Source organism: Fomitopsis serialis (genome assembly GCF_022376445.1).
Source record: "Fomitopsis serialis strain Sig1Antser10 chromosome Unknown B0H18scaffold_21, whole genome shotgun sequence".
In the NCBI taxonomy this organism is placed as follows: domain Eukaryota; kingdom Fungi; phylum Basidiomycota; class Agaricomycetes; order Polyporales; family Fomitopsidaceae; genus Fomitopsis; species Fomitopsis serialis.
The window spans coordinates 293,263-318,989 of record NW_025954981.1 but is presented as its reverse complement, the minus strand read 5'-3'; the positions used below and the strand labels follow the sequence as shown (position 1 = coordinate 318,989).

General features: G+C 55.0%; 7 protein-coding genes across 7 annotated transcripts; 4 read left to right on the top strand and 3 right to left on the bottom strand.

The window, feature by feature from the left end:
• B0H18DRAFT_953709 (uncharacterized protein) lies at positions 1 to 5,321 on the top strand (the record flags this gene model as incomplete). The annotated part of the gene is made up of 18 exons (XM_048042207.1): positions 1 to 939; positions 1,572 to 1,689; positions 1,737 to 1,850; positions 1,891 to 1,973; positions 2,068 to 2,322; positions 2,372 to 2,647; positions 2,710 to 2,781; positions 2,831 to 3,045; positions 3,099 to 3,362; positions 3,414 to 3,559; positions 3,616 to 3,788; positions 3,821 to 4,000; positions 4,057 to 4,398; positions 4,453 to 4,534; positions 4,579 to 4,880; positions 4,938 to 5,052; positions 5,113 to 5,166; positions 5,269 to 5,321. The coding sequence occupies 18 exons, from the start codon at positions 1 to 3 to the stop codon at positions 5,319 to 5,321; spliced, it is 3,783 nt and encodes a 1,260-aa protein (XP_047895266.1).
• A 583-nt stretch (positions 5,322 to 5,904) lies between these two features.
• B0H18DRAFT_1154704 (peptidase C13 family-domain-containing protein) lies at positions 5,905 to 7,737 on the top strand (the record flags this gene model as incomplete). The annotated part of the gene is made up of 6 exons (XM_048035755.1): positions 5,905 to 6,094; positions 6,144 to 6,371; positions 6,420 to 6,594; positions 6,650 to 6,767; positions 6,823 to 6,933; positions 6,987 to 7,737. The coding sequence occupies 6 exons, from the start codon at positions 5,905 to 5,907 to the stop codon at positions 7,305 to 7,307; spliced, it is 1,143 nt and encodes a 380-aa protein (XP_047895265.1). The 3' UTR covers positions 7,308 to 7,737.
• Positions 7,509 to 8,734, bottom strand: B0H18DRAFT_1084274 (NAD-binding Rossmann fold oxidoreductase; the record flags this gene model as incomplete). The annotated part of the gene is made up of 3 exons (XM_048031768.1): positions 7,509 to 8,135; positions 8,191 to 8,244; positions 8,303 to 8,734. The coding sequence occupies 3 exons, from the start codon at positions 8,732 to 8,734 to the stop codon at positions 7,509 to 7,511; spliced, it is 1,113 nt and encodes a 370-aa protein (XP_047895264.1).
• A 2,296-nt stretch (positions 8,735 to 11,030) lies between these two features.
• Positions 11,031 to 12,612, bottom strand: B0H18DRAFT_953706 (uncharacterized protein; the record flags this gene model as incomplete). Its single annotated transcript, XM_048042206.1, has 5 exons — positions 11,031 to 11,127; positions 11,172 to 11,231; positions 11,277 to 11,417; positions 11,841 to 12,078; positions 12,417 to 12,612. The coding sequence occupies 5 exons, from the start codon at positions 12,610 to 12,612 to the stop codon at positions 11,031 to 11,033; spliced, it is 732 nt and encodes a 243-aa protein (XP_047895263.1).
• A 1,227-nt stretch (positions 12,613 to 13,839) lies between these two features.
• Positions 13,840 to 17,689, top strand: B0H18DRAFT_874177 (uncharacterized protein; the record flags this gene model as incomplete). Its single annotated transcript, XM_048040335.1, has 9 exons — positions 13,840 to 14,037; positions 14,744 to 15,115; positions 15,167 to 16,015; positions 16,077 to 16,597; positions 16,648 to 16,759; positions 16,811 to 17,048; positions 17,109 to 17,182; positions 17,236 to 17,400; positions 17,456 to 17,689. 9 exons carry the CDS (start codon positions 13,840 to 13,842, stop codon positions 17,687 to 17,689), a joined length of 2,763 nt encoding a protein of 920 aa, XP_047895262.1.
• A 1,626-nt stretch (positions 17,690 to 19,315) lies between these two features.
• On the top strand, positions 19,316 to 21,815 carry B0H18DRAFT_1209979 (uncharacterized protein). The gene is made up of 20 exons (XM_048036345.1): positions 19,316 to 19,509; positions 19,564 to 19,642; positions 19,700 to 19,713; positions 19,769 to 19,805; positions 19,854 to 19,918; positions 19,990 to 19,999; positions 20,051 to 20,065; positions 20,120 to 20,145; positions 20,203 to 20,228; positions 20,275 to 20,318; positions 20,387 to 20,392; positions 20,450 to 20,532; positions 20,597 to 20,657; positions 20,713 to 20,813; positions 20,871 to 20,930; positions 21,022 to 21,049; positions 21,104 to 21,170; positions 21,223 to 21,247; positions 21,300 to 21,416; positions 21,475 to 21,815. Exons 1-20 carry the CDS (start codon positions 19,436 to 19,438, stop codon positions 21,563 to 21,565), a joined length of 1,029 nt encoding a protein of 342 aa, XP_047895261.1. The 5' UTR covers positions 19,316 to 19,435; the 3' UTR covers positions 21,566 to 21,815.
• Positions 21,295 to 25,611, bottom strand: B0H18DRAFT_1154692 (uncharacterized protein; the record flags this gene model as incomplete). Its single annotated transcript, XM_048035754.1, has 10 exons — positions 21,295 to 21,947; positions 22,043 to 22,070; positions 22,126 to 22,649; positions 22,699 to 22,749; positions 22,804 to 23,031; positions 23,132 to 23,200; positions 23,258 to 23,320; positions 23,401 to 23,469; positions 23,564 to 23,647; positions 23,703 to 25,611. 10 exons carry the CDS (start codon positions 25,609 to 25,611, stop codon positions 21,781 to 21,783), a joined length of 3,192 nt encoding a protein of 1,063 aa, XP_047895260.1. The 3' UTR covers positions 21,295 to 21,780.
• Between the last annotated feature and the right edge of the window lie 116 nt (positions 25,612 to 25,727).

Below are 25,727 nucleotides of genomic sequence, written 5' to 3'. Positions count from 1 at the left end.
ATGGCGACGATGGCACCAATCGCCGACCATCGTACGCCCGTTGGGCACCCCTTCTTCCAGTATCTCGTCGCCGCGCTCTCCGTCTACGAGCTCGGCCCCTCGTCCCTCCCCGTGCCCAAGTATGAAGGCCCCTCCGACTGGCAGACCGACAGCATCCTCCGCTCTCTCACCGCGGTCGCCCGCCGCATGTACACCGCCGAGGAGGCCCTCGCAGCCATCAAGGCGTCCGAGAGCTGCGGCCCAGAGTCCAAGAAACGCCGCAGCGTCGGCGACAGCCCTCCTGTGAGCAGCGCAAGCTCGTCGAGCTCCCGGAGCGACGGCGCCGAGGCCAACAGCTCGACGAGCCAGACGGCGACGTCGACGTCGCCGTTCTTCGTCGGCACGCCCAGCAGCTCCGTGGAGAGCATCCCGAGCACGATGGACGACAACGGCCACCACCCGCAGCACGTCGATAAGGACGTCGAGATGTTCGACGCGGACGCGGACGAGAGCGAGACGACGCCCCAGGCGCAGCCGCCACGCGGGCGCAACGGCCTGCGGCGGACGCCGTCGCCGATGAGCATCTCGCTCAAGGACGTCGTGAACCCGCTCGACAACCCGAGGACGTTCAAGGTGAAGCAGATCGGGCCGCAGTCCGCGCCGCCGACGTCGACCGCGGAGAGCGCACACTGCCCGCACTGCGGCAAGAACCTGTACACGAACTTCGACGTGAACGCGCCCCAGCTCAGCTCGCCGCTGGTCGTCCCGATCGGGCCGCTCGCTGCGGCCGCATTCGAGAGCGGCATGAGCGCTGTCGAGGAGCTCAAGCTGCTCAAGGCTCAGGTGCAGGACGTCGCGCGGGTCTGTAACGCTGTCGCACGCGGCGACTTGTCTCAGAAGATTACGGTGCCCGTGCAGGGCGTGGTCATGGTTCAGCTCAAGGAAGTCATCAATGCAATGGTGAGTGTCATCCGTGGTCTATCGTTCGCATTCTCCCACTCCCTGCCCCCGGATCTGGCAACTTTGGAGGGAGTGACCTTCCCAACATGATGCTCGCACCGCGAGATGTCTGTCTGGTGGACATCAATGATGTCATGAGGCCGGAGTGATCAGGGAGGACGCACAGCCCTTGTCGGGACGAAATGTCGAGGGAGTTCTGCTCCGGATAGCATATCAGTATGCCTCGAGTGTCTTGCATAGGCGAGAGCAATCAACGGCATGACTCGTTGTACAACGTTGAGCATCGCGTCATCGCAGATTGACCTCTTACCATTCGAGGCCTTAGCGCAGGCGCTAACTGCTCTGTCCCCAGGTCGACCAATTGAGCGCATTCGCATCCGAGGTAACCCGTGTCAGTCAGAAGTCGGAACCGAAGGCAAGCTCGGCGGTCAGGCATTAGTGCTCGATGTCGAAGGTACATGGCGAGAGCTCACTGGCGTCGTAAACAAACTCGCGGCAAATTGACAAGCCAGGTACGGTCTATCGCAAAGGTCACAAAGGCAGTCGCATGGGAGACTTGTCGAAGCAAATCGACGTCGACGCACGCGGTGAAATTTGGAATTGAAAAACACGGTCAACGGCATGGTGCTCAGGTTAAGGACATTAGCAAGGAAGTCACGCGGGTTACGTTGGAGGTCGGTTCGCAGGGAAAGTTGGGTGGTCAGGCGCATGTTCCGGATGTTGAGGGTGTATGGCTGGATTACACGAAACGTACGTCCCTTCATCGCATTGCGCTTTAATCATCACATCGTTCATAGGTCAATCGAATGTGTTCAAGTTTGACGATCAAGTGCGGTCGATCGCAGTGGTGACGACCGCTGTCGCAAAGGGAGACTTGACGCAGAAGATCGAGATTGAGGTCGAGGAGAGATGTTGACGCTGAAGCAGACCGTGAACTCCATGGTGGACCAGCTGAGCGCTTTTGCATCGGAAGTCACGCGTGTCGCGCTGGAGGTCGGACGCAGGGTATTTGGGTGGCCAGGCGAAGGTCGAGGGTGTGCAGGGTACATGGGCTGATTGACTCGCAATGTCAACGTGAGTTCTCATGTTCTGGCACAAGAAAGAAAAAACTGATAGGGGCTTGTGCAGAAAATGGCCACGAATTTGACGGACCAAGTGCGGTCGATCTCGGAGGTCACGAAGGCCGTCGCGAATGGTGATCTCAGTCGGACAGTCAATGTCGATGTCCAGGGAGAGATGTTAGATTTGAAGACAACTGTCAACCAGATGGTTGCCCGTCTCTCAGTGTTGGCAAGTGAGGTCACGCGTGTGTCCCTGGAGGTCGGTACCGAAGGTATGATGGGCGGTCAAGCATACGTGCCGGACGTCCAAGGCATGTGGAAGGTGCGTCAGCTTGCCCTTTGATGCATGAATGCTGCTGATGCATTTGCAGGTCTTGTCGGACAATGTCAACTTAATGGCCATGAACCTGACGAATCAAGTGCGATCGATCGCCGAGGTGACGAAAGCCGTCGCTGGTGGTGATTTGACGAAGCGGATCACGGTTGATGTGCGCGGAGAGATGCTTGACTTGAAGAAGACCGTCAACGGCATGACTGAGAGCCTCAGTGTGTTCGCCGACGAGGTCACTCGTGTCGCCAAGGAAGTCGGGACGGAGGGTAAACTGGGCGGTCAGGCGCGCGTGCCCGGCGTTGGCGGTGTTTGGAAGGTTTGCATTGGCGTTGCGAGTGAGACAGCGTGGTGGCTGATGATGAGCGCTACAACGTACAGGATCTGACGGACAATGTCAACGTTATGGCTGCCAACTTGACTTTACAAGTGCGGACCATCGCAGTGGCGACGGTACGTGAAGACAGACTCTTTCACGTTACCTATGCTCATCGCCCTGCAGAGAGCTGTCGCTCGCGGTGACTTGGTCCGCAAGGTCACTGGTGTTTCGGTTTCCGGAGAAATGCTTGACTTGGTGAACACGATCAACTCTATGATTGACCAATTGGCCATCTTCGCTGCCGAAGTCAAGAAGGTCGCTCGAGAGGTCGGAACCGAGGGTAAGCTTGGTGGACAGGCTGAGGTCGGCAACGTAGAGGGTATCTGGCAGGATATTACGTACGTCTTCTTCCCATCGCTTTGCCGCTTGATGCTAAGATCAACGTATGCAGGATGTCCGTCAACACCATGGCGAGCAACTTGACAACGCAAGTGCGTGGTTTCGCGCAGATCTCAGCTGCGGCCATGGATGGCGACTTCAGTCGGTTCATCACCGTCGAGGCCAGTGGAGAGATGGATTCCTTGAAGACGCAGATCAACCAGATGGTCTTCAACTTGCGTGACAGTATCCAGAAGAACACCGCCGCAAGGGAGGCCGCCGAACTTGCGAACAGGAGTAAGTCGGAGTTCTTGGCCAACATGTCGCACGAGATCAGGTGGGTGGCTTCGTGCATAACGGTTTTGGTCTTGCTCACAAGTGCTCGTAGGACGCCCATGAACGGTATCATTGGTATGACGGAGTTGACACTCGACAGCGATCTGGACAGGTCGCAGCGCGAGAGTTTGCTCTTAGTTCACAGCTTGGCTCGCTCGTTATTACTCATCATTGACGACATCTTGGATATCTCGAAGAGTATGTATTTTTGTACTGTCATCGCCGAGAGCATCACTCTGATCACTCCGCTACAGTCGAGGCGGGTCGTATGACCATGGAGCAAGTGTCGTACTCGTTGCGACAGACCGTCTTTGGCATTCTCAAGACCTTGGTTGTCCGAGCTTCTCAGAACCAGCTTGATCTCACCTACGATGTCGACCCCGAGATTCCTGACCAACTCATCGGAGATTCCTTGCGTCTACGCCAGGTCATCACTAACCTCGTTGGAATGCAATCAAGTTCACGCCGTCGAGAGCCGCGTTCAAGGGTCACGTCGCTCTCAGCTGCCGGTTGCTCGCTCTTGACGACCAATGCGTCACCCTGGAGTTCTGCGTCTCCGATACTGGAATTGGTATTGCGAAGGACAAGTTGACCATGATCTTCGACACCTTCTGCCAGGCTGATGGTTCGACGACAAGAGTACGTTTGTTCTTTCATTGCGCGTTGCTCGCACGCTGACTTCGGCATGTCTGCAGGAGTATGGTGGCACTGGTCTCGGCTTATCCATCTCGAAGCGACTTGTCACTCTCATGCAAGGTAACATGTGGGTTGAGTCGGAGGTCAACACAGGCTCGAAGTTCTTCTTTACGATCACATCACAAATCAGTCCCATGTCAATGGAGGGCACCATCGTCAAGATGCAGCCCTACTACCAGCGTCGTATTCTCTTCGTCGACACCCTGCACGATCAGACTGGCGTTGTGCAACGGATCATGGAGCTGGGTCTTGTTCCCCTCGTCATCCACGATGTCGCCGACGTCAAGGATAAGGACAAGACCCCGACCATCGACACGGTCATCGTAGACGGCCTTGAAGTGGTATGTCCATCGTCTCATTCTTGCTGTTCTGTTAATGCTTCAACTCCTTGTTAGACGGAGCGCCTACGAGAGCACGAGCATCTCCGGTATATCCCGATCGTGCTGCTGACGCCTCAATCAACACCACGCCTGAACTGTACGTGTTGTGCTGTGCAATGTGATGTTCCCTGGGCTGACTAGTAGCAGTAAAATGGTGTCTCGACAACAGCATCTCGTCGCAAGTGACAACACCGGTCACTGCCCAGGACCTCGCATCCGCTCTCATTGCAGCTCTAGAGTCAAATACGGTCACACCAGTCGTGGCTGCGAACGACGTACCATTCGACATCCTCATCGCCGAGGACAACCTTGTCAACCAGAAGCTGGCAGTCAAGATCCTTGAGAAGTACGGCCACCGTGTTGAGATCGCCGAGAACGGCCAGCTGGCTGTGGATGCTTTCAAGATGCGTATTCAGAGGAATGCGCCGTTCGACATCATCCTGGTGCGTTTCCACATTGTATGTTAATAATATTGCGCGATTGAGGGACGTGACTATTAGATGGACGTGTCGATGCCATTCATGGGCGGTATGGAGGCGACTGAGTTGATCCGCGCGTACGAGACGGCACATGGGCTGGATCCTGTGCCTATCATCGCTTTAACTGCTCATGCCAGTGCGTCTTCTTCTCAACTTTGACTAGGCTGGATAGTGACCATATATACCTCTGCTACAGTGATTGGTGACAGGGAACGATGCCTGCAAGCGGGAATGGATGACCACATCACCAGTACGTCTGCTAGTTGTTTTCAACGAAGACATATCTGACCCGGGTGTATCTCATTTCTCAGAACCACTACGGCGCACTGACCTCATGAACACCATCAACCAGCGAGTAGGAGAGCGCCGGGCAAGAGAACTGCAGCTGCGACAAGCACATCGTAAAGCGGCCGCTGCTTTTCGAGACTTTCGGTGATCTATACGCGTCGTCTTGTTCTGCTCGTTAGTCTTGTATCCCTTGACTGTCCTGCTCGCATTATTGTCTCCGTCTTCGCACTGTCATGCACTGTACCAGTATCATCGTATGTTAGCAGTTGCTATGTCTCTCACTAGCCGTGTAATTCCTGTATCTACCGTTATTGCTGTCTTCGTTTTCTCTCTCTATTTCTCTCTTTACTTCCCTTGTGTCTTGTCAGTATATACCAATGACATGGCTCATGAATAACCACGACATGTCCGCACTCTAGTTGTCCATATACTTATCCTGCGGTGACCTGACAATTAGGCCGGCGCTAAGTGCCAAGTACTAGATTCGGTGGCTCCGAGTCCGGATCCTCAGTAGCAGCAACCACTGCCGGTGCTCACCTTCTCCCAACGTTCTCCTAGTCTTTTCATCTCGTGAAGAAAGCACTGTTCTCAAGGTCTGCAAATAGCAATTCGTGCCATTGGCATTCGGCTGGGGCACTGGGAGCAGCGACATCCGCTGAGTCCGTAGCCGCTGACACTGGTACCGGCCCCCGTGAAGACCATGATAGCCCATAAATCCATCCTTGCATTTCTTTCGACTCTATGGATCACAGCTGGCGTTGCAGGTCAGCCGGATCTGAAGGCTCCCGTGCAGCAGTTCTTCGAGAAACATGCAACCCGTGGCTCGGCGCATACCAATAACTGGGCCGTCTTAGTGTGCTCGTCACGATATTGGTTCAACTACCGAGTGAGTATACGCGCAATCTGCAACGAATTCCGCTGACTAGGCTAGGTGATCAGCAATGGCGAATGCGTTGGGGATGTATCGCACTGTGAAGCGGCTCGGCATCCCAGACTCGAACATCATCCTCATGCTTGCGGACGATGCAGCATGCAATGTACGCAATAAATTCGCTGGCTGCGTGTATGCGAATCCTGGACGACATTTGGATCTATATGGAGACAACATTGAGGTGGACTATCGTGGGTATGAGGTGACTGTGGAGAACTTCTTGAGGGTCCTGACAGGTGCGTACGACTTGGGATGTGAAAACGACCTCTCATTGACCAACCTAGGCCGGATGGACAGCTCTGTTCCCAGATCGAAGCGTCTTCTGACCGACGACCGCTCGAACATCTTCGTGTATATGACCGGTCATGGCGGGAATGAGTTCCTGAAGTTCCAGGACAATGAGGAAATCAGCGCCTTCGACATTGCCGATGCATTTGAACAAATGTGGCAAAAGAAGCGGTATGCTCTTTTCTCTGCGTGCTATACTACGGTCCCAATGAACGCTGTTGCGCAGGTATAACGAGATATTCTTCATGATTGATACTTGTCAAGCCAACACTATGTTTACGAAGTTCTACTCTCCAAACATTCTGGCGACAGGGTCCTCAGAGATTCATGAGAATTCATATTCTGTGCGTATGATCCGCTCTGTAAGCTCGATGGTGCACTAATACGTTTTCCGTGTAGCACGAGAACGATTATGACATCGGAGTCGCTGTCATCGACAAGTTCACGCACTACGTGCTCCAGTTCATGGAAGGCATCAATAAGACCAGTCAAGCTTCTATGCAGGATCTGGTACGCGTGGTCAATGTATATTGACCTCCACGAGCTCACTAGATCCGTTGTAGTTCAACACGTTCGATCCAAAGAAGCTCGACTCACACCCCGGTGTCCGCTCGGACCTTTTCTCCCGTTCACTGGACAACACACTTGTGACTGACTTCTTCGGTGGTGTTGCTCAGGCGGAGATTGTGCACCTGCGCTTGAAGGTGCTACAACGGATGCTGAAGATCCAGAAGGCCGATCAGAGGAGCCGCCCACGCCAGAGATCGCAGACACATTCGTTGATCCTTCTCCCCTCACGATGGACTGGGAACTACCAAACGCTTCCGTTGGCACTGCCTCAGAGCCTCAACATGGCGGTTCTAACGTTGACTTCACGAAACTGATCGACGCAGCTGCCCAGGTCGAAACTATGCCGAAGACGCCGTTGACATCCACATTGAGGGCTTGGGTGTCGAGCCTACTGGTCCTCGTTCTCGTGTCTTGGACAGCCGCGCAACGTACTCGCCGTCCAGCTGACCAATGAATGGCTGCGTTGCAGCCGCACTGTACGTTCCTACGAGGTATCCAGGCTGTTGTACAGTGTATTATAGATCCACTCTCTTCCCGTCCCGCGCACTCGTCTTGATCGCCTCAAGCAGTTGCTTCAACTTGACTGCGTCCTCAAGAGTGGGGAAGTTACCCGCGTCGCCCTTCGCATACTCCGCCCACGCCCTGCCCGTGTTCGTCTGCCCGTCCTGTGACACCTCCACCTTCTCTTCGTTCAAGTACAGGTCCGGCTCGTATATGTGGATGTATGCTCCCGCAGGGACGTCGTTCTCGACCCGGATCGACCCCTTCTCGCCGTCGATGACCCACACGAACGGCGAGCCTGCCTTGCCACCCTCAGCACTCACACCACCGCGCCAGTGGATGCTCGCGACCGCGCCGCTCGCGAGCGTGCCCGTGAAGGCGACTTGGTTCGCGCCCGTCTGCGGGATTGTCTTGCCGGTGGGGTTGCCAGATGCGTCGACGACCTCTGCGGTGGGGTACTGGACTGCGAGGGTCGAGGTCACGGAGGTGAAGGGCCCGAGCGCGTGGGTGAAGCCTTCGAGGAAGTGGCCTCCTACGATGTCCAAGAGCGTCGTGTCTTGCTCTGCGTCCGCGGTGAATGTCGTGCCCTCGGAGATCTTGGGGCCCCAGATGTACGGCGGAGGGTTCGGTGAGCGTGCAATCTGAAGCGAGTCGTGTTCAAATGCGGTTCTTGGCGGGCCAGGGCGGGGGACTCACAATGCTCGAAGACAGGATGCGTCCTATTTGTCCGGATTCTGCAATTTCCTTGATCTAGGTGGACGAAACTGTTCAGTTGTGTCTCGTACTTACGTGACCAGCATGATGTCACCTTCTGAACCGTGGGGCTCTGCCTGCATTGCGTGCCGACCAGAGTCCTCAGACCCTTCCTCCTCGCTGCCTCCGCCATCTCCGTAGTTTCCTGCAGATTCTTGCCCGCGGGCCATTCGATGAAGAAATTCTTCCCCGCCTCGATGATGGGCGTGACTGCCGTCTTGTGTTCCGGTGCCTTGACCGCCACGGCGATGAAGTCGAGCTCAGGATCCGCCGCGATCGTAGCGGTCGACCCATGATATGGCTTCACAGGGTGTTTCGCCAATTCGGAGTACTTCTCTGCGCTCGCAGCAGCAGAGTTGGCATTGGTGGTCGAGACGGCCGCGAGCGTGTATGTAGACTTCAGCGGTGCCTGCAGGAGCGGCGGCGCGAGCATCGATGACGCCCAACCTTGAGAGGAGAGTCCGACGAATCCCAGACGAATGGCCATGATGCGAGAGAGTGATAGAAAGTCGTAGCTTCCTCCGTTCGGACTCAATTTATATAGGCACGCCATGTAGGTACAGTACGACGGCATCGGATTGCTCTTGCGATTTCCGGGTTTCTCGGAGTCCGCGCTGTTGAAGTGGAGATACTTATGAGCGTCACAGCCATTACACCGTTTGGTTCTCGCGCCTGTGCTGTTTAGCATGTGCTTGGAGGTGCTTAGTTGTGTATTTGTAAGGCATTTGGTACGAAGCAGCTTATTCATGAGAGTATGCGTCAGCGAAGCAGCGAGACCGGCGAGGCCGATGTGTCCGCGACTCGGATGAAGGCTGTGATGCTTCAGCTCTGGCAACTGACACTTTGCTCCTTGCCACCAACTGTTGCTGCGTTGGCCATCGAGTAGATTTAACCCCACCTTGGACGGGTTCAAAAAGATTCGAAGACTAATATCCGATATGTTAACATCACTTACCAGTGCATTACTCTCAAGCACAGCTGAGGAGGCATATGTGGGTCTCGCGGGTCTGCGTTTCTGAGTTTGCTCTGACTGGTAGACCGGCCTTTCAGACCCGTCCTCGGGATATATTAAGTAGGCCATCGCGAGCCATCCGAGTCGATGCAATCAAGTGAGCCGTCTGTGTGGTACACGATCCATGATGTATCCTTTGAAAGACGATCTTGAAGCTACTGGCATCGCGCATCCACGGGGCTTGGAACAGCATTGCAGTACCTGCCCGAAGAAGTCATTGACTTCAAAATGATTTTCTGCTGAGGGTGTATGGTTACCATGGCGTACGACACTTCGTTTCCGGCTGGTTATTGCAGGATGGCCCTTGCCAGTGCTCGCGCTTCCGTGAGTCAAGAGAGTCACATATTTCGAATGCTTTGCATGGACGAGTTCGTTTGTTACGCGCTAGGGCAAGGTCGCTTCTGGTGCTACGACACTAAGAAGTGTAAGCACAGTACTAAGTACTAAGTTACAGTACCTCTAAGTACGGGAGAGGAAAATCCACTCATCGAACGACGAACACTTGGCAACGACTCGGATCACAGCTCTTTCCACTTTGGAAAATGATCACCAGAGGGTGATCGAGATCCCACGTGAATCCGCCGATCGACCGCTTCATCATGCAACGACAGTGCAACGACGACGTCATCATCCTGTCAGCCACATCCTCTCTTGCCGTATTTGGAGTGATGCTTGCCCATTTTAGCAGTCTCAATGCATCTCCTTGCACTCCAGCCACTGCTCTGTCTGAAAACTGTCATAATTCGTTCTCCGCACTATCTGCCTCTGACCGTATATAAAGACCATCCCATACGCAGACCACCGACTTCCTTCTTTCCTCGTTACGAGCTGCACCACCGTCCCGAGCCTATGCGATCATCCGAGCCTCTCTGCGGCACTGCTGGAGGCGTTCCCTTCCTCTATTGGTGCAAGGCCGTCAGCACGAATGTCTTCGCCACTGTTCCGGATTCGCATTATTTTTGGCACAAGGTGCGTACGGTTCGTCATACAGACACGGTTTCGCAGCATATATGCGGGTATATGCGGCCATACCCATATGCATATGCCCATTCCAGCAGTACACCGATGGTCCCCCGACACTACTACTCAATTCAGAGCAAAATCTCACCGTGAATGCACTGGGCGAGGCAGTGCACGCATTAGTTCGCCTGTACTCAATCGTGACGTCGATCTGCTTCATGTCCATGCAGAAGCTACATCGTCCCCGACCGACCCGCAGAAATCGTGGACTGGTCTGGTCGTTGTACGCTGTCCGAAGCATACCGCGCGTAAATTTTACGTGTCTGAACACCATGCACAAGTCATCCCAGCATGTCCAGATTCTCGCGACTGAATTCTCAATTCTGCGAAGCACCATCGGCGTGCAGGATGCGTGGAGCAAGCTGAAAAGGCGCGACTTGGGATGGCAGAGAAGTGGCGAACGCATGTCGAGGACTTGAAGAATCTCACCGGCCTGGCAAGAGACGTGGGAAGAGAAATTGTATGCGCGTGAACTCTGTGGCAGATGGTCGTACCATACAGGCAAGTGGCTACGCAGGAGGAATACGAAGACCTTGACACACCGAGCGGCAGGGGGAAACCGGCTTCGCCCAACGAACAGTGGCTCCCCGCTGACAAGAAGGCTCGCGCTTGCTCGCGTCAAGCGGTTGGATCACGTTTATGGCTTCGGTATAGCCATAACCGTAATCCGGGCGCAGGGTTCTCGAGCGCGCTATACTGCGGGAGAGATCGCACTTGCATGCTCTAATCAAGGGAAGAGTTGCCGTATTGACTACTCGACGACGTGCAACTGGTGGGTGGCAGACACGAGGGAGACTTCGTGAGCGAGCTCCGAGGTACGCTCGCTGAACAACGGCCGAAGCTCAGACCTTCAATAGCAGCTATGAGATAGGACATTCGAACATAGACGCACCGTTGAGTCCGCGCGAGTTGCAAGGGTGAGCGCACGCAAGGTGAGCGCGAGCGAGACATGCTTGAAACACGCATCGGTACTCAAGCCTATTTCCGCATCTCATACCAGATCTTCTTCATGAGATTCTTCGTGATGGCGTCATGGCAACATGAATACAGTTCATACGCCGCGGCGCTTTGCAGCAATCGCCTTGCGAATCTCTTCCATGCCGCATGGGATATGCCAGATAAGTCCAGCAAGGCAAGGCTGCAGGCGTTCATACAGCGCGATGATGGATCGATGATAGACAAGGTCTCATTCCGCGCCAGACGAATCAAGAGAAGAGCCAGAGAAGCGAACACAGAACACAGAAGATCGTACGCAATGAATAGAACCAAACTGCGCAGTCGTCCAGTGGCAGCAGAACAGAAAAACCGGCTGACACGCTCACGCGGGCATGATGTAGACATACGGTGCGCCGCTCCACTCCTCGTCATATTAGGAACCCCGCTCAGTCTCTGGACGGGCTTCGCAACTATCGGGGACCATCCAAGAATAGGACGCGATGGCCGCGGCGGATGGCGCACGTGGGATCGCCCGCGAAGTCACCTTCATCGTCGCAAATGCCATTAATCGAATTCGCGGGAGCGAGACGTACGGGTCATGCACGCCTTGGCGCACAAGGCTCACCTGTCCCGACCGCGCCAAATTGCAATACACCCGCCGGCGCCACGCCGCAGCGTGTCGCGCGACGCCACGAAGTCTATTGCGAAGACGAGAAGCCGTAGAAGCCGGGAGTGGAGGGAGCAGGTGGGTGGGCGAAGCGCGAAGAGGTCGACCCGGAGACGATGTGGTGAGCCTGAGGATGAAGCAACACGTGCGAGGAGAATGGCCGCCGGTCGGCTGTCGACTGCGAGCGAGCAGCAGGCTAGGGAATGGAAGGCCAGTAGTCACTGAGTTGAATCGGCGGTCGCGTGAACGAGCTAACACATATGACCGTCGCAGTGCTATCTTGGACTGACGGCATTTGCTTGCCGAGTGCGGTTCCGCCGACAATGTGCGTTAGCGATGCTACCAAAGATGGAGCGCAATTCGGGGCTGCTTGGTGTTAGTTTGGCAGGGAGCCGACTCGGAAGAGGGAAGGCAGCCAACTTCATTACAACCTGGAAGCCTACTCCAAGGACGGGCGAAGTGGACATGGAATCTACAGCTCCAGTGCGCAGCAGGAGTGGGACCAGACGTGGCAAACGTAATTGACAGACGTACCAGCGCTGTTCGCGACTAACAATTCTCTCGACATATTCCACCACTCAGCCCCATCTCTGTCCATCACAGTTGCGGATTCCGGCCCCCGATGCCCACGCGAAGGATGGAGGACAGTAGATGTTGCGCCGCTCAATGTCATTACTCCCTGTGGGTATGCGCTGTGAATCGCGAACCAGAAACCACGGAGCGTCATCATTATAGGCCTCAAGGCCGGAGGGCGGCATCTTTGCGCGGTAGTAGCTCGTAATAGAAGCGAGGTAAGTGGAGAAAGGCAGCGGGAACGAGGGGCATCTGGTGCGGTGTATTTCGAGCGGCCATATCGAGGCGCCAGGCGTGTCAAGCATCAGCGCCGTTTTGAATCTCCAGGGGGTGCTGGTTGTCATATGCCACCGGAGAAACCAGTCACGATCCATGCAAGCCAAGTTTTGTCGACCGGGAAGCACCGATCCAAACGGCCGCATGCATTCACGGAGGTGATGCCCCGGCGTGGTGTGGAGTGCATGTCAGGCAAGCTTTATCACGATTAGAGAGTGTGCCCCAGGACTGAAGAATACTGTCAGCAGCGATGTGTACGCTATCCAGGGGCCTACCATCGCAGAGGGGTCGCTGAAGCCGAGCGTACGAGAAGGCCGAGGTCAGGCTGGTCAGCGCAGCACCGCCGTCTCAAAAAATCTTTGCCCGCCTCGATCTGCATCGCCAGTGGCGGGCCGGAGATCCCGATTGGCCCTTGACGTCAAGACGCCCGAAAGTGGCTGGATTTGCTCCAACGAAGACAGCTCGGCAGTCGGCGCGCGGGCACCCTCGCCCTGAGCAGTCGGGATCATGGCTGGAGTCGGCGCCCAGTCGGATTCTCATCCGCTCAAAACTACGCCGCCAGCAGCGAGCAGCCGCTCTGGACCCCCGTGGAGCCCCGTCCTGCTTGTAACGATACTCTCTGACCACGCCTCCGACGGTCCAAGCAACAATCGATTGTTTCGCCCCGGACTGCGCACGCTTCCTTTCCGCTTTGATACTCGACCGCCACCGTGACCGCGCTTCCGTCGCTTCGACGCCCCCGCGACACTTCGCAGTGTTTGTAGCACAAAGCCCCCGCCTTTGAACCAGACAGTCGCGTCTAGACCGGTCTCCTATCTCACCGCCAGCAGCCTCTGTGAGTGCCACCGCTCGGTCTCTCCACCACTATCTTTTCTTCCCGCTCTCTCTTCCGCTCCCTTCATAGACCACTCCTGCATCCGCTCTCCCCCTCTCCTTTCCGCTTTCTTCCCTCTTCCCTCTTTCCTCCTTTCTCTCTTTCTCTTCTCCCTCAGTATCATACTCACATCCTACTGCCATGCCTCACCATGTACCACCATCAATAGAGAGCATCCTCCAGCTCTCCAACATCCCAAGTTCCCAGCCCTCGACGACGACGCTCACCACCCTTATGGACTCCGGCAGTCCAACCGGGAGCCCCCCACCGATTCCTTCCCCGCTACCCATCGACCCGAACGATAACCGGCCACCTGGAGGCACGCGCAGGTCGAATGGGACAAAGACCCCTCGCAAGGTCCAGTGGACGGACGAACGCGACGCGGCCGACCCGAACCTGTCGCCGCGCGCGCTGGACGAGCATGGGCTTGACGTGAGTACTCACTTCATCGTCAATTTTCCTTCCGTGATCCGTCGTGCTGGGCCCCTCGGGCCTCGGCCACCGCATCGCGCCGCGACCACCTTATCTTGTCGCCATGTCCATGTCTTGATGCGTGCGCACCGTGCTATCCTGCGACACATCAAGGAGCTCGATGGGAGCGCGGACGTTGTAGGCGGTGCTTGTTTTACGTCTTCTCGACGCGCGCAGTATCCGTCGCGAGCAAAAATTACCGTCCTATCCCATCCCCTGCATGTGTTTCCGCGTCCGGGACATGAGGGAAACCGAGGCTCCGGGCCAGCTGCGAAGATGTTGGGCCGCACCCCGGGTTTGGTCAATGCAGCGCGTCGCGACACGGCGGATACAATGCAGCAGCGGTGCCAAGAGGCGCGAGTATTCAAGGGGCTTCAGCTCCTCTTGAGCACGTCTATATACGTCGATGAAGGTGTCTCTCAGCTGACTTCGCTGTCGTATGTACCGCAACCTGTCGAGTGGGGCGCTAGGCGGCGGTGGCTGTGGAGCCGCCTCCTAGGTCGCGTCGTGCCTAAGTCAGACCGCACTTGGCACATCCAGGTGTGATTTGCGCGGAGTGGCGGGACCGAGGCGTTAGTCCCATCATCTGCCAGGCTTTGGCTTTCTCTTTCACAGCTTCCGATGGGCACCTTCCGTTTTCGGACACTGACATCGATCGTACCCGCAGCCATCGGCCTTCCAAGAGCTCGCAAGCGCGCTTGAGCGGCATCGGTCGGAATCGCCTGCGAGCCTCGCACGGCTGGAACGGCTCGACACCACACTCACGCGTGAGTCGACCTCGACGGATGAGACGACGCCGGATCAGTACACACCCCCGTCGCACCGGGTCCCGGGCGAGCAGTTCATCGATCCGAGCGAAACAGCAGGACTGCCCGGCGCAGGGACGGAGCGACACTCTGTACAGCAAGCACAGCAAGTCATCAATGCCCATCGTCGTGGGATGTTCGGTGCCGTGCATATCCCCCGCGTACCGCACTTCGGACGGCGATCAGAGGACGTCGACGCGCGGGGGCGCAAAAGCTCAGTCGAAGGCAATGAGGTGCGCAAGCGCAAGAGTCACGGACACAAGAAGAGCGGCAGTGGCAGCAAGCATCGGTGGAGCTTCTTCCGTCCCGAGGGTTCGTCAGAGTCGGACGTCGAGAAGAGCGCGGAGAGTTCGCACATGTCCACTATGCCCCGCGGTGGTGGTGTGCTCTCGGCCCTCCTTGCGCTATACGACAATGCGGACGCGGCGTCCCAGACGGTCGGCAGCGTCTCCACGCGCTCGTCCTTTGACGAGTCTCGCTCGCCGTCAAGGGCAATGTCGCGCGAGCGCGGGACGACACCACGCTGGGCAGGGTCGGCGAACAGCTCGTCCGTATCGGTCAACATGCCAACGCTCCGCGTCCCGAAGCCGTGGTCGGACTCTCGCCCAGTGCAGGCTAGGAATGCGGGTGGGGTCTTCGGTGCGCTCATTGCCAGCACAGGCAATGTGTCGGGCGTCGCTGCCCCGCAGAGCAGCACGCTCCAGCCAAGCGTTAAGCGGCCAGGGTACCACCTCTCTAGGTACTCTTACGAGAGCAACGTGCCGAAGGTGAAGTCAGAGATGTCGGGGCAGGAGCTCTCGCGTCCTCGTAGCATGCATTTCGAGACGATGACGCACGGCATGGGAGACACGCCGCCGGACCATGCCTCGCACCTCCGGACCACGTCCCTTCCGCTCAACCCATGGGAGGAGGAATCGCCGGCGTCCACGAAGGGCAGGACCAAGTGGACCGGTGTGCTAAAAGACCTACCGAAGCACGGATGGAGCAGGGCGAACACTCCCAGTACGCCTGGCACGCCGACCAGCGAGGATGCAGACTACATGGACAAGGAAAAGATAAAGATGCGCGAACGAGAGAAAGAGGCTGAGCGAGTGAAACGCGAGAGACGGAAACGAAAGAAGGCAGAGATTTACGTATGTATCGTCATCTCAGGCAAGACTCCCACCGTGCTGACGCTGTTCGTGTGTTTGCCAGATCACACGGCATGTGGCGGAGATCGTGCAGCGGCAGGAATTTATTCTGAAGCTCGCAAGGGCCATGATGATGTTCGGCGGGCCAACGCATAGGCTGCAGGCGCAGATCCAAGCGACCGGCAAGGTCCTCGACATCCAGCTTAGTTGCATGTACCTGCCGGACGTGATGCTTATCTCGTTCGACGATGCTACAACGAGCACGAGCAACATCAAGTTCATCCGCCAAGCCAGTGCGCTCGATATCGGCAAGCTTCAGGATGCGTATGCGCTTTACTGGAAGGTCATCCACGACGACATCTCCGTCAAGGACGCGTCGATCGCCCTCGATGACCTCATGCGCAAGCCGCAGCTGTACAAGTTCTGGCAGCTCATCCTCATCGGTGGTTTCTGCTCCGCTTCTATCTGCAGTGTCTCTTTCAATGGCTCCTTCGTCGACTCTCTCATCTCCTTCCCGCTCGGCTGCCTCCTCATCGTCATCCAAGTCTTCGCCGCTCGTAATGAGTTGTATTCAAACGTCTTCGAGTGGGTGTTTTCGTTTTGTGGGTCGGATGACGCTCAACGTGTTTTTGCAGGATCATGGTCTGCTTGCTCTTCAGTTTTATCGCTGCCGCATTAGCGGACACTCACGGTCACCATGTCTGTTATACGGCAGTCGGTTCGGCTTCCATCGTGCTCATCCTTCCCGTATGTCTCGATTGCTCTGCTTTCGATGCACCAGCGCTAATGCGGCTGTAGGGCTTCATCATTTTGTGTGGTAGTCTGGAGCTGGCGTCACGCAACATCGTTTCCGGAGCTGTGCGAGTCTGTTTCTCTATCATCTACTCGCTGTTCCTAGGATTCGGTCTATCGATTGGCGCGACGGTCTACTCGAAGCTGACACACCACACGCTCGCGGGGACTGATGACCTGTCCTGTCAAAGCAGCCATGATCCTTCGGGGCCTTGGTGGCAGCGGACACCGTCCGTCTGGTGGGGTGAGTTCAGGCCTGTTCGTGGTAGACAATGTATGCATACTGACAGATGATGCCCCGCAGCGTTCTTGACTGTGCCTGCCTACTCGTTCTTTTTGAGCTTGCGGAACCATGCGCCCTTGTACCGGAAGGAAACCGTACGTGAACTCGTTGCTCCGAGAGTCTCAACACTCATACGTTTATTCATTAGTACCTCCTTGTGGTTGTCTCCTGCATTGGTTGGGTGTGCAATCACTTCACCGGCCTAAAGTTCCCGAATCAGAACGACATCCCGGCCGCTGTCGGTGGTGCTGCCGTCGGCTTCGTCGCCAACATGTACGGCCGGTTCTTCAACGGTAACGCGTTTGTCGTCATGGTTAGTCACTCGTCTTGTTCCTGCGTGCTGAGCATGTCTCACCCTTTATATGCAGATCACGGGTATCCTGTTCCAACTACCGTCTGGTTTGGCCAACGGTGGCCTGTTCACCTTCGTCACGGCGGAGACTGATGGATCCTCGTCAAGCGAGTCGTATCTTTCGGGATTCTACACTGCTCTGCAACTCGTCTCGGTTTCCATCGGCCTCACCGTCGGTCTCGGTGTCTCCCTCATCCTCGTCCACCCCGTCAAATCTCGTCGCAGAGCAGGCGGAATATTCAGTCTATGACGAATGTCCGTCCTGCCTCGTTTCTTGCGCTGTGTAAAACTCCCTGCATGTCTCGTCCTCATCATCACCCCCTCTCGGATCGCTATACATATACCAAAGCTGGCTGCTTTGCCTAAGTCAGTCTCATCTGTCATGCTCTTTCTTCTACTACGATGCCCTTCATGTGTACAAAAGAAGATTGGACCACACCACATCCACTTCATGTCATCACCATGCCTAATGTACATTGATCCATATAGATATACAGCACCTGCATTATTTGCGTGACGTCCATAGAGGTCTCCTTCGTCGTTCCATAGAGGTTTTTGCGTAACATTGGACATTGTCTTCCCCCAATTTAGATTCGCCTGTTATCATGCTTGACCGCCTTCCTCGAGTGCTGATAGTAAGCCTGATACCCCCCGGCTCGTCTCGATCATTATATTTTTACTGGCTTGGTGAGTATCTTCTCGTGATGTGCGCAAGTGAGGCAGCACCGAAGAGGTATCACTCATAAATGTCCGGTTGGTCTCCCGCATACCGTCCACAAGTCGGAGAGGAGGAGAGCGCACGTTGTACTGTAGGTATGTGAATGCCTCATGCCTCTCAAATGCCATCGGCCTTGTAGCTTGAAGCTTAATGTCTGATTGCATTGTTTCTTTACAGTTAGTGACTCATTTGTAGTCATTGCGGTGCAGCCAAGTGCACCCGACGCTCCCTTCGCGCTTGCGAGCTCAAACTGGCCTACAAGTTACTCTCAGCTGGTGTGCTTCCCGGCTATGTTCGGACACCTTGAGGTTTCAACTCAAGAGGGCTCCACGGATCTGTCGATCGTCGTCTGGTTTCATCTGGATGCAGTCGTCTACTTGAACAGCTGGGACAGCCAGATCCTCGCGCGCTCTAGGGTGTCCGTCTAGATTCGACACAACCCCCACACTAGCGCCGTGCCATGTAAAGGATCTTGGTATAGACAAACTAGGTCGTCACTTCGATGGAACGGTACGCTATTGTACTTACTCTGGACGACCTTGAAACTAGTTGGTGAGTTGCTCGTCAGTGGACATACATCATACACAGCAGTATGAAAACTGATGATCCTATCGATTGAGCTAGAGACTCGGGACCTCTGGAGTCTGGAGTCTGAACTGAAGTTCCCGCCGGTTCAGTCACTGAGCCACATGGGAACGCCGCATCTCGGAAGTCAACCACTTCCGCGGATTGGAAATTCTTGATCGTCAAACCATTCAATCGTCTCGATCAATCGCAGACCACAGTGGGCGATGCATATGATCGGTGTTCGGCGTCTGCCAGTGCAGTCTGCAAAGACGACGAGATGGTGCGATAGTTCCAACCATCGCGCGCGATGCTAAACGTCCTGCAGGAACTCTATCTTTTGCCGTGCAATGCTGTACGAACGAAGTCGCAGCTGACCACAATCGGCAGTCAGGTGGCATATTTAAAGTGACGTATCAGCATTGACTCTGCAAAGTTCAGTCACCGGCGACATGACTGACTGATGAGTGCATATCGCAAACCCCCCGACACAGCACAGTGGCCAATGGTACGGTGGCGTTGTACTAGGTTCTGATGTTGGGACGTAAGGTTCAAGACGAGAGATCCCGCAGGCTGTTGGGAGAGCGTTTCGCACTGCATTGTCGCCCCCTTCGCTCTCACTTCAAGGTTCAGCGTGACTTCAATAAGTACTGGCACCCGAAGGGACTAGCTGGCAGACGACTGCCCCTTCAGAGATCACTGTCAATATCAGTAATGCCGACTTCACCATCTCAAGCCTTCGCAAATGCTTACAGTACGACATGCATTGGAATGTTATTCTCGTGGATGTCTGTGCACGTTGATTTGCCTATTGAATTCTAGCTTACACGCATGAATGGCAGGTTCTTCGGTGGCACTGTTGCTCAAATATTTTACTATTTCCAAAACTACTCCAAGGACAAACTCCCGGTGAAAAGTTTCGTGAGTGTGCCTAAAACATATACCAGTACATGCATACAAGACTGACAGGTCTTATAGGTTTTACTCTTGCTGTGCGTCGGCACGAGTAAACCTCTGAATCACCAGTCTTGATAGTCACTTTGACAGTGCACTAGATCTTGTCAAAGAAATTGCTCTCTGCAATGTATGCTTTCCAACCGACTCTGTGATATCTACTGATGCCAAAGGGTAGGCCTTTTGGTCCCGTGTTGTGACCAATCGTGGCAACATACTTGCGGCTGAGATCTGGACACCGAGGTGCGCCCTCGAGCTGGCATTAGCTTGGGCTTGCCACTGAAATTGTCCGCCATCTCGGTGCGACTTGATAGTGACTACATGGTCAGCCCGCCTCTTTGCACTAGTGACGTGAAGCTGATCAAGTTACATTAGGTTTGGGTCTTCTCGGTCAGTGCGGGTCAACAGAGATGCAACGTGTGAGGTTTGATTGACATCGTCTAGGCTCTCGCAGTTGTATGCGTGCAATGGTATTGCTAAGGCTCCGATGTTCATAATAGTATACCGTACACTGACGTCAACCTCAGGTTTTACATCCGTAATATCTGGATCTGTGAGTACTCCCCTCACTTCTCGACATTCTACTTATACGTGCGCAGTATCGCAGAGAGCCTGGCTACGTGTCCCACTCACGGCGATAGCTGTGCGTGCATTCTCAGGAAGCGCAACTCCCGCTCATATTGATTCTCCAGGTCGCATTGACTGTGATAGCTCTTGGTGTGTGATTCTAGTCCATCTAAGCGAAAGGACCTACCTGATGACCTAATCCTGTAGCTGCCACCTTTAGTGAGCTTTTCGAGAACCGACACATCTTTGACCACGCTGAAAGAGAAACTCATAGCTTTCGTGTATGAGACGTAAGTAGAATCTCGCCGATCGTCCGGACCACCGCCTCACTTTGTCGCGACGCCTGTGTCACAGCAACCTCGCTCAGATGGCAAGTACCGGAGGAAATGAGACTTCGATACATGCCCATCTTCTCGTGAGATCATTTACCTATTTGTTGTGATCAACGCCATTTTTCTCATGTTGCGTAGGTGCCTTCTCGCTTGCAATCGGTCACGGATTTGGCGACCAATGTTTACATTAGTTTGTCATTGATCTTCATTCTTCGTGGCGCGAAAAGCGGATTCAAGACGTATGTATCGTCACCAGTCATGCAAAAATTGTTGACATAACGCCCTGAGTCTAACAGTACGGACAACATGATTGGAAGGCTCATCACATTTGTCGTCAACCGTGGCCTTTTCATCTTGTGAGTGTCTGACTCATGCTATCACTGTTCTCATCAGCGGTACACCAGCCCGCTGCGTGGTCCTGATATGCTGACCCACCTACTTCGACAGTGTTTTGCAGCTACTCGAGGTGGTCTTAGTAAGTCAATTGCCATGTCGACCGATACCCTATTCAGATATGGAACTCCGGCAGTACAATTGGGATGGCCACTGGCTCGGAGACACGATGAGCAACCTGTTTTATTTCCCTTCAAGCACGAGTAAGCATGCTTTTATCGATCCAGATCGTCTGTTCACGAAGAGGTTTCAAAGTCAATATCAACGCGGTGCTCATAGTGTAGGTCGAGCAGCATTGTTTATGACGGACATACTAATGAGAACCTGGCCAGGCTCAATGAACGCCGACGTATCAGAGACGAGGACTCACCGGACCTGGATTCAAAATACTCTGCGCCTCTGGGCGAATTTCAGGCTGCAGTGATGGATGCAGCAACATCCCACGCTAAGTCGGTGTATTGTACCGCTGGAGGCATACCAGAATCTGACCGACCCAATTTTGAACAGACCTGTCGATCCCGAGAATGTGCAAACCCGATCAATTGGAGAAGAGGCGACCTTCGCATTGTCCAGTCAAACGACAGGAGGGGTCCGTTGAGGACCGCATGAAACCGCATTTTCTCAGGACCTAGCGAAGCGACAAGCTGTCCACGGCGCAATCACGACGGTATCACTCAGTCCCCGGGGAACATTGCATGCGATGTGAGGTATTATGTACTCATGTATGAGCCAGATCAATATGAAGGACAGTGTGCTTGGCAACGACTACTGTTATTCATAGCTAGAACAGAATGCTAATTGTACATGCCGACTTCATTGTGACAAGCCAGGAGCGTGATTGATACCATGGTTAGCCTCGATCCAGTTCTCATGGACTGCGTATGCACTTTGCAAAAACGCCGGCAAGCCGACGTCGACGTACAGATGAGCGAACGGATGTATGGTCCAATCAGAGTACGCCGCGAGGTCTTCGGAGATCCCTATCCAAACGTTCAGTCCCGTTTGATCCAGTGGAACAATCACCCGTTGAACATGAAGGCTGTATGTATCAGCTCGAGGGAAACATTTCACTGACCATATTCAGTGCCGCAATTATCTGTCAGCTGTTGTGATGTGTTATCAGCGATTGCGGAGCTCACAACCGGTACTTATACGTACCGGGTTCATCCAGCAGAAAGCACTCAGCTCCATAGAATCAAACTCGTCCTCTATCCATTGGACACCGCTAGAGAAGAGTTGATTCATGCTACCCAGCGATGCGCCTGAACTGGCCGCCAGGACATAGGGCGGTGGCCAATGAACAGTCCTGAACATGATGGGCGTGTCATTCTCGTCGTTACATGGAGGCTGTACGGCAGGCTCAGATCTTCCCCCGTCGTTCGCAGACAGATGCTTTCTGGCACCAGCTTTCGACTTCGCCGAGACCTCCGGCGCACCTGACGCTGCCTTCTTGGCATTACCGCGTTTTCGTCGGCCGGATTTGGTCTGTGCCTTGAGCGGGTCACTTGCAGAAGACGGCTCGGTCTTCACTCGAACCCTTCCCGACTCGGCTGGGGCAGTGTGGGATTGTCCGCTATCGTTGGGGAGTGCGGTAGCATCCTGTTCGGCCTCGGACTTCACATGAACCTTCCTGACACGTTTCTTTCGGACCGGTCTTGGGAGTGTGGCAGTCTCGCCAAGGCCTACTGAGGTGAAGGATATGACGTCTTCAATTACAAGCGAGGCACTGACCAGATGTGACGGTCCGATTCGACCCCGTGTCTATCCTCACAAAGTCAGATACTGCGGCCAGAATCGATAGAACCACTAAATGTCGCGGGCATGCAGATGACATACCGATCGCCTCCGTCTGAGCTACCTCTGCATCTAGCATAGCCTTGCGGTTTCCTTCGGACTTCACAGTTGCCTTGGCTTTTGTTCCCGCCTTCTCTATTTTTGCCTTTCGTCGTGGCGTTTTCTGTGCGGTGTCTTGCTTCTTCTTTCCCTTGCCCGTTTTCCGCACAACTGCCTCCATGTGTTCCACCTTGACAAGCCTTTGTCGAGCGATTACCAGCGCAAGTGGTTCTGATGAATGTTCAACATCAGTGTAAAATATGCCAGCGTGGTCAGAGACACCGACGGACGACGGACGACGGACGAGACACCACAGGTAAGCGTGACGCACCTTCATCGTCTGAGTCTACGAGCGACAAGGACTCGACTGCTGGTTGGAGGCAAGCGATCACCGGAGGTTCTGCGAGCCGCACGTAGTATAATTAGATGTGGTTCGACATCAAATGGCAGCACCGACCATCACGTATCTCGTTGACAAGCCGGGACACGTTCGTGCGATGGTTGCTTATTGGGAGTGTTGCTGTACGACGTCGGACATAGAGTATGAATCGTTCAGGATGCACCCAACTGCTTACAGAAGAGGACAGTCGGGCTGCTCACCATCATCCATGATCATCTCCATGTCCTCTTCTTCCTTCGGTCGTACGATCAATGTCTGGGCCGTGTCACCTGTTCGCACCGCAGAATCTACCGCAAGTCAACAACCAACCCCGAAGCGGATATGCCCCTGGTTTACGAGGACAGATGTAGACCCATGACTCACCAACTGGGTCTTCTGCGGGCGCACACCCTGCCGAACTATCGAGACAAAGCTGGAATACAGACGGCGCCATTTTCGCGACAGGACCTGTCAACGGCATCTGTACCTCGCACCGTATGCATTAAATGTATAACCAACTCACCGATACCAGGTCCGTCCGGGGCCTCTTCCTCCTCTTGCTTGACCGCGCACATCTCTTCCTCTTCCTCTTCTTCTCGCAAAGCAACCGCAGAGTGTTTGTACGGCAGAACATCCGCCCCTTGCGACGGCGGTCGAGGAGATACCTCGGCGAAATCTGGAAGAGCGAGGGGTCTGGAGAACCGAGACGGAGACAGCCTCAACGGCACAGATTTCAGGGTCTGAGGTCTTTGATCACCCGTAGATGCAGTGGAGCAAAGCGTCGGCGCATCAGTCGTCACAGGAGCAGGAGCTGCAGTGTACAGAGATCGAGCACGCAGAGTAGGACTAGCAGAGTGGAGAGCGTCAGAGTCAGCTGGAGACGATTCAGCGCGGGTAGGAGCGTCGGGCGCGGCGACCAGAGAAGAGAAAGCAAGTACATCCAGAGTGGCGAAAGAAGCAGGCGCATTCAGAGCGGCGGCGGAAGCAGACGGTGGAGAGGTATTGCGAGGAGCCGATAAAATGGTGTGGGAAGCTGACGAAGGACCAGACGTCGTAGTGATGGAGTCGGACGTTGAAGGAACAATCGTCGTAGGTATGGAGCCTGACGTAGAGTTCGAGACAGCAGAAGGGCGCGTCGAGAAAGCTGATACAGAGGTAGCAGCAGCGGAGCCAGATGCGACAGCAATAGGCTCAGACGTGGCAGCAACGGGCTTGTCGGTGACAGCATTAGATTCAGAGGCCAAAGCAGGGGGTTCTGTAGACGCAGCAGCAGCAGGGTGCACCGGTGAAGCAGGCACCAGAGCGAATACAGAGTACGGCGACGAAAGCACCTCAGCACGCGAACCAGCATCTTCTGCTGTCGAGTCAGCGTCGAACGAGAAGCGGTGATCAGAACGGAAGGGATCGACAAGGAACGTCAGAGTCTGTTCGGAGAACCTGACTCGCTTCTTGTTTCGACGCGGCAGGGGTGCGGTAGCAGGGACTCGGACAGACGTGACTTCAGGTTCCGGACTTGGGCTCGGGCTGAACGAGAGGATCTCCTGATCGTTCGCTACAGTCCCGGGTCCCTGAGGCTCTTGCATGCCATCGGGACGCATATATGCGTCCATTTTCGCAGATTGCGTGATTGATCGGGGGACAAGCCTGCGAGGGGGTGGATGTATGCGCATTGGATCCGTCGTCGTGGGATGCGCAACGAGGTAGTCCTCGACCTCCGCCTCTTCGCCATCTGAAGCGATGGGCGTCAGAGGGCTCTCCAGGCCAGCGTCCGAGGAAGAAGGGTCGGAAGAAAAGGTGAGTGCGGGCACAGCTGAAGGAGAACTTGGGGGAGGGGAGGAAGGCGGTAGATCGTCCGAGAAGGTGACTGTATGCGTCCTTATACAGGTCATGCAGGCTGGATGGGGATTCGTGGCGTGTTTTCGGGTGTGTCTGACAGGAAGGGGTGCAGATATGCCCTCCGTTTTCAACAGCGATGTACTCTTCGCCCGCGACCCCGAGTGAGATGCTAACTGTGTCGTCACAGAGATGATTGTCTTTCGCCGCTTCTTCACTGGCCGAGAGAGAAGAGGGGAAGGCGAACGTTCTCGCTTTATTCGAGTGGAAGCAGTTGAGGATGAGGCCGTGCCGAACTTCGTGCTGACTGTTGATCGCAGCTCGTAGGAACCTTCCGACACTGGCAGGCCCAGCTGTATGGTTCGCAATCGCTTGCGGGGAAACCAGTTATGCACGTTGGAAGGCTCGATGTTCCGCACCTCCGCCCAGGCTCTACGAGATTCAAGGGAAGGTGTCCTCGTATCCTTCGCCCATATCTCCTCCAGTTCCGCTCGGTGTTCCTTAGAGAGGTGTAGATGTTTGGTCGTCAACGGCTTGATGTCTTCGTCCGGCGACACTTGTAGTGTAGAACGAAGGGTGCGTGTCGCATATCTAGACATGGTTGGTATTTGAGTGCCAAAAAGGCAGACTGTGCCCTTATGGGTAGCGTAGAGAAAGATAGAAGGGACAGGCGCGTCCAAGACGCGTCGAGGGCAGGGATTGCATGTCGGCATCT

Bases quoted from the DNA above. Each gene is read 5' to 3' on its own strand.
- B0H18DRAFT_1209979 (XM_048036345.1), top strand. From the start codon at position 19,436: ATGCCGACTTCACCATCTCAAGCCTTCGCAAATGCTTACAGTACGACA. The intron at 20,533-20,596 runs GTAAGTAGAATC...CCTGTGTCACAG, and splicing joins ATAGCTTTCGTGTATGAGAC to CAACCTCGCTCAGATGGCAA. The intron at 21,248-21,299 runs GTAGGTCGAGCA...GAACCTGGCCAG, and splicing joins ATCAACGCGGTGCTCATAGT to GCTCAATGAACGCCGACGTA.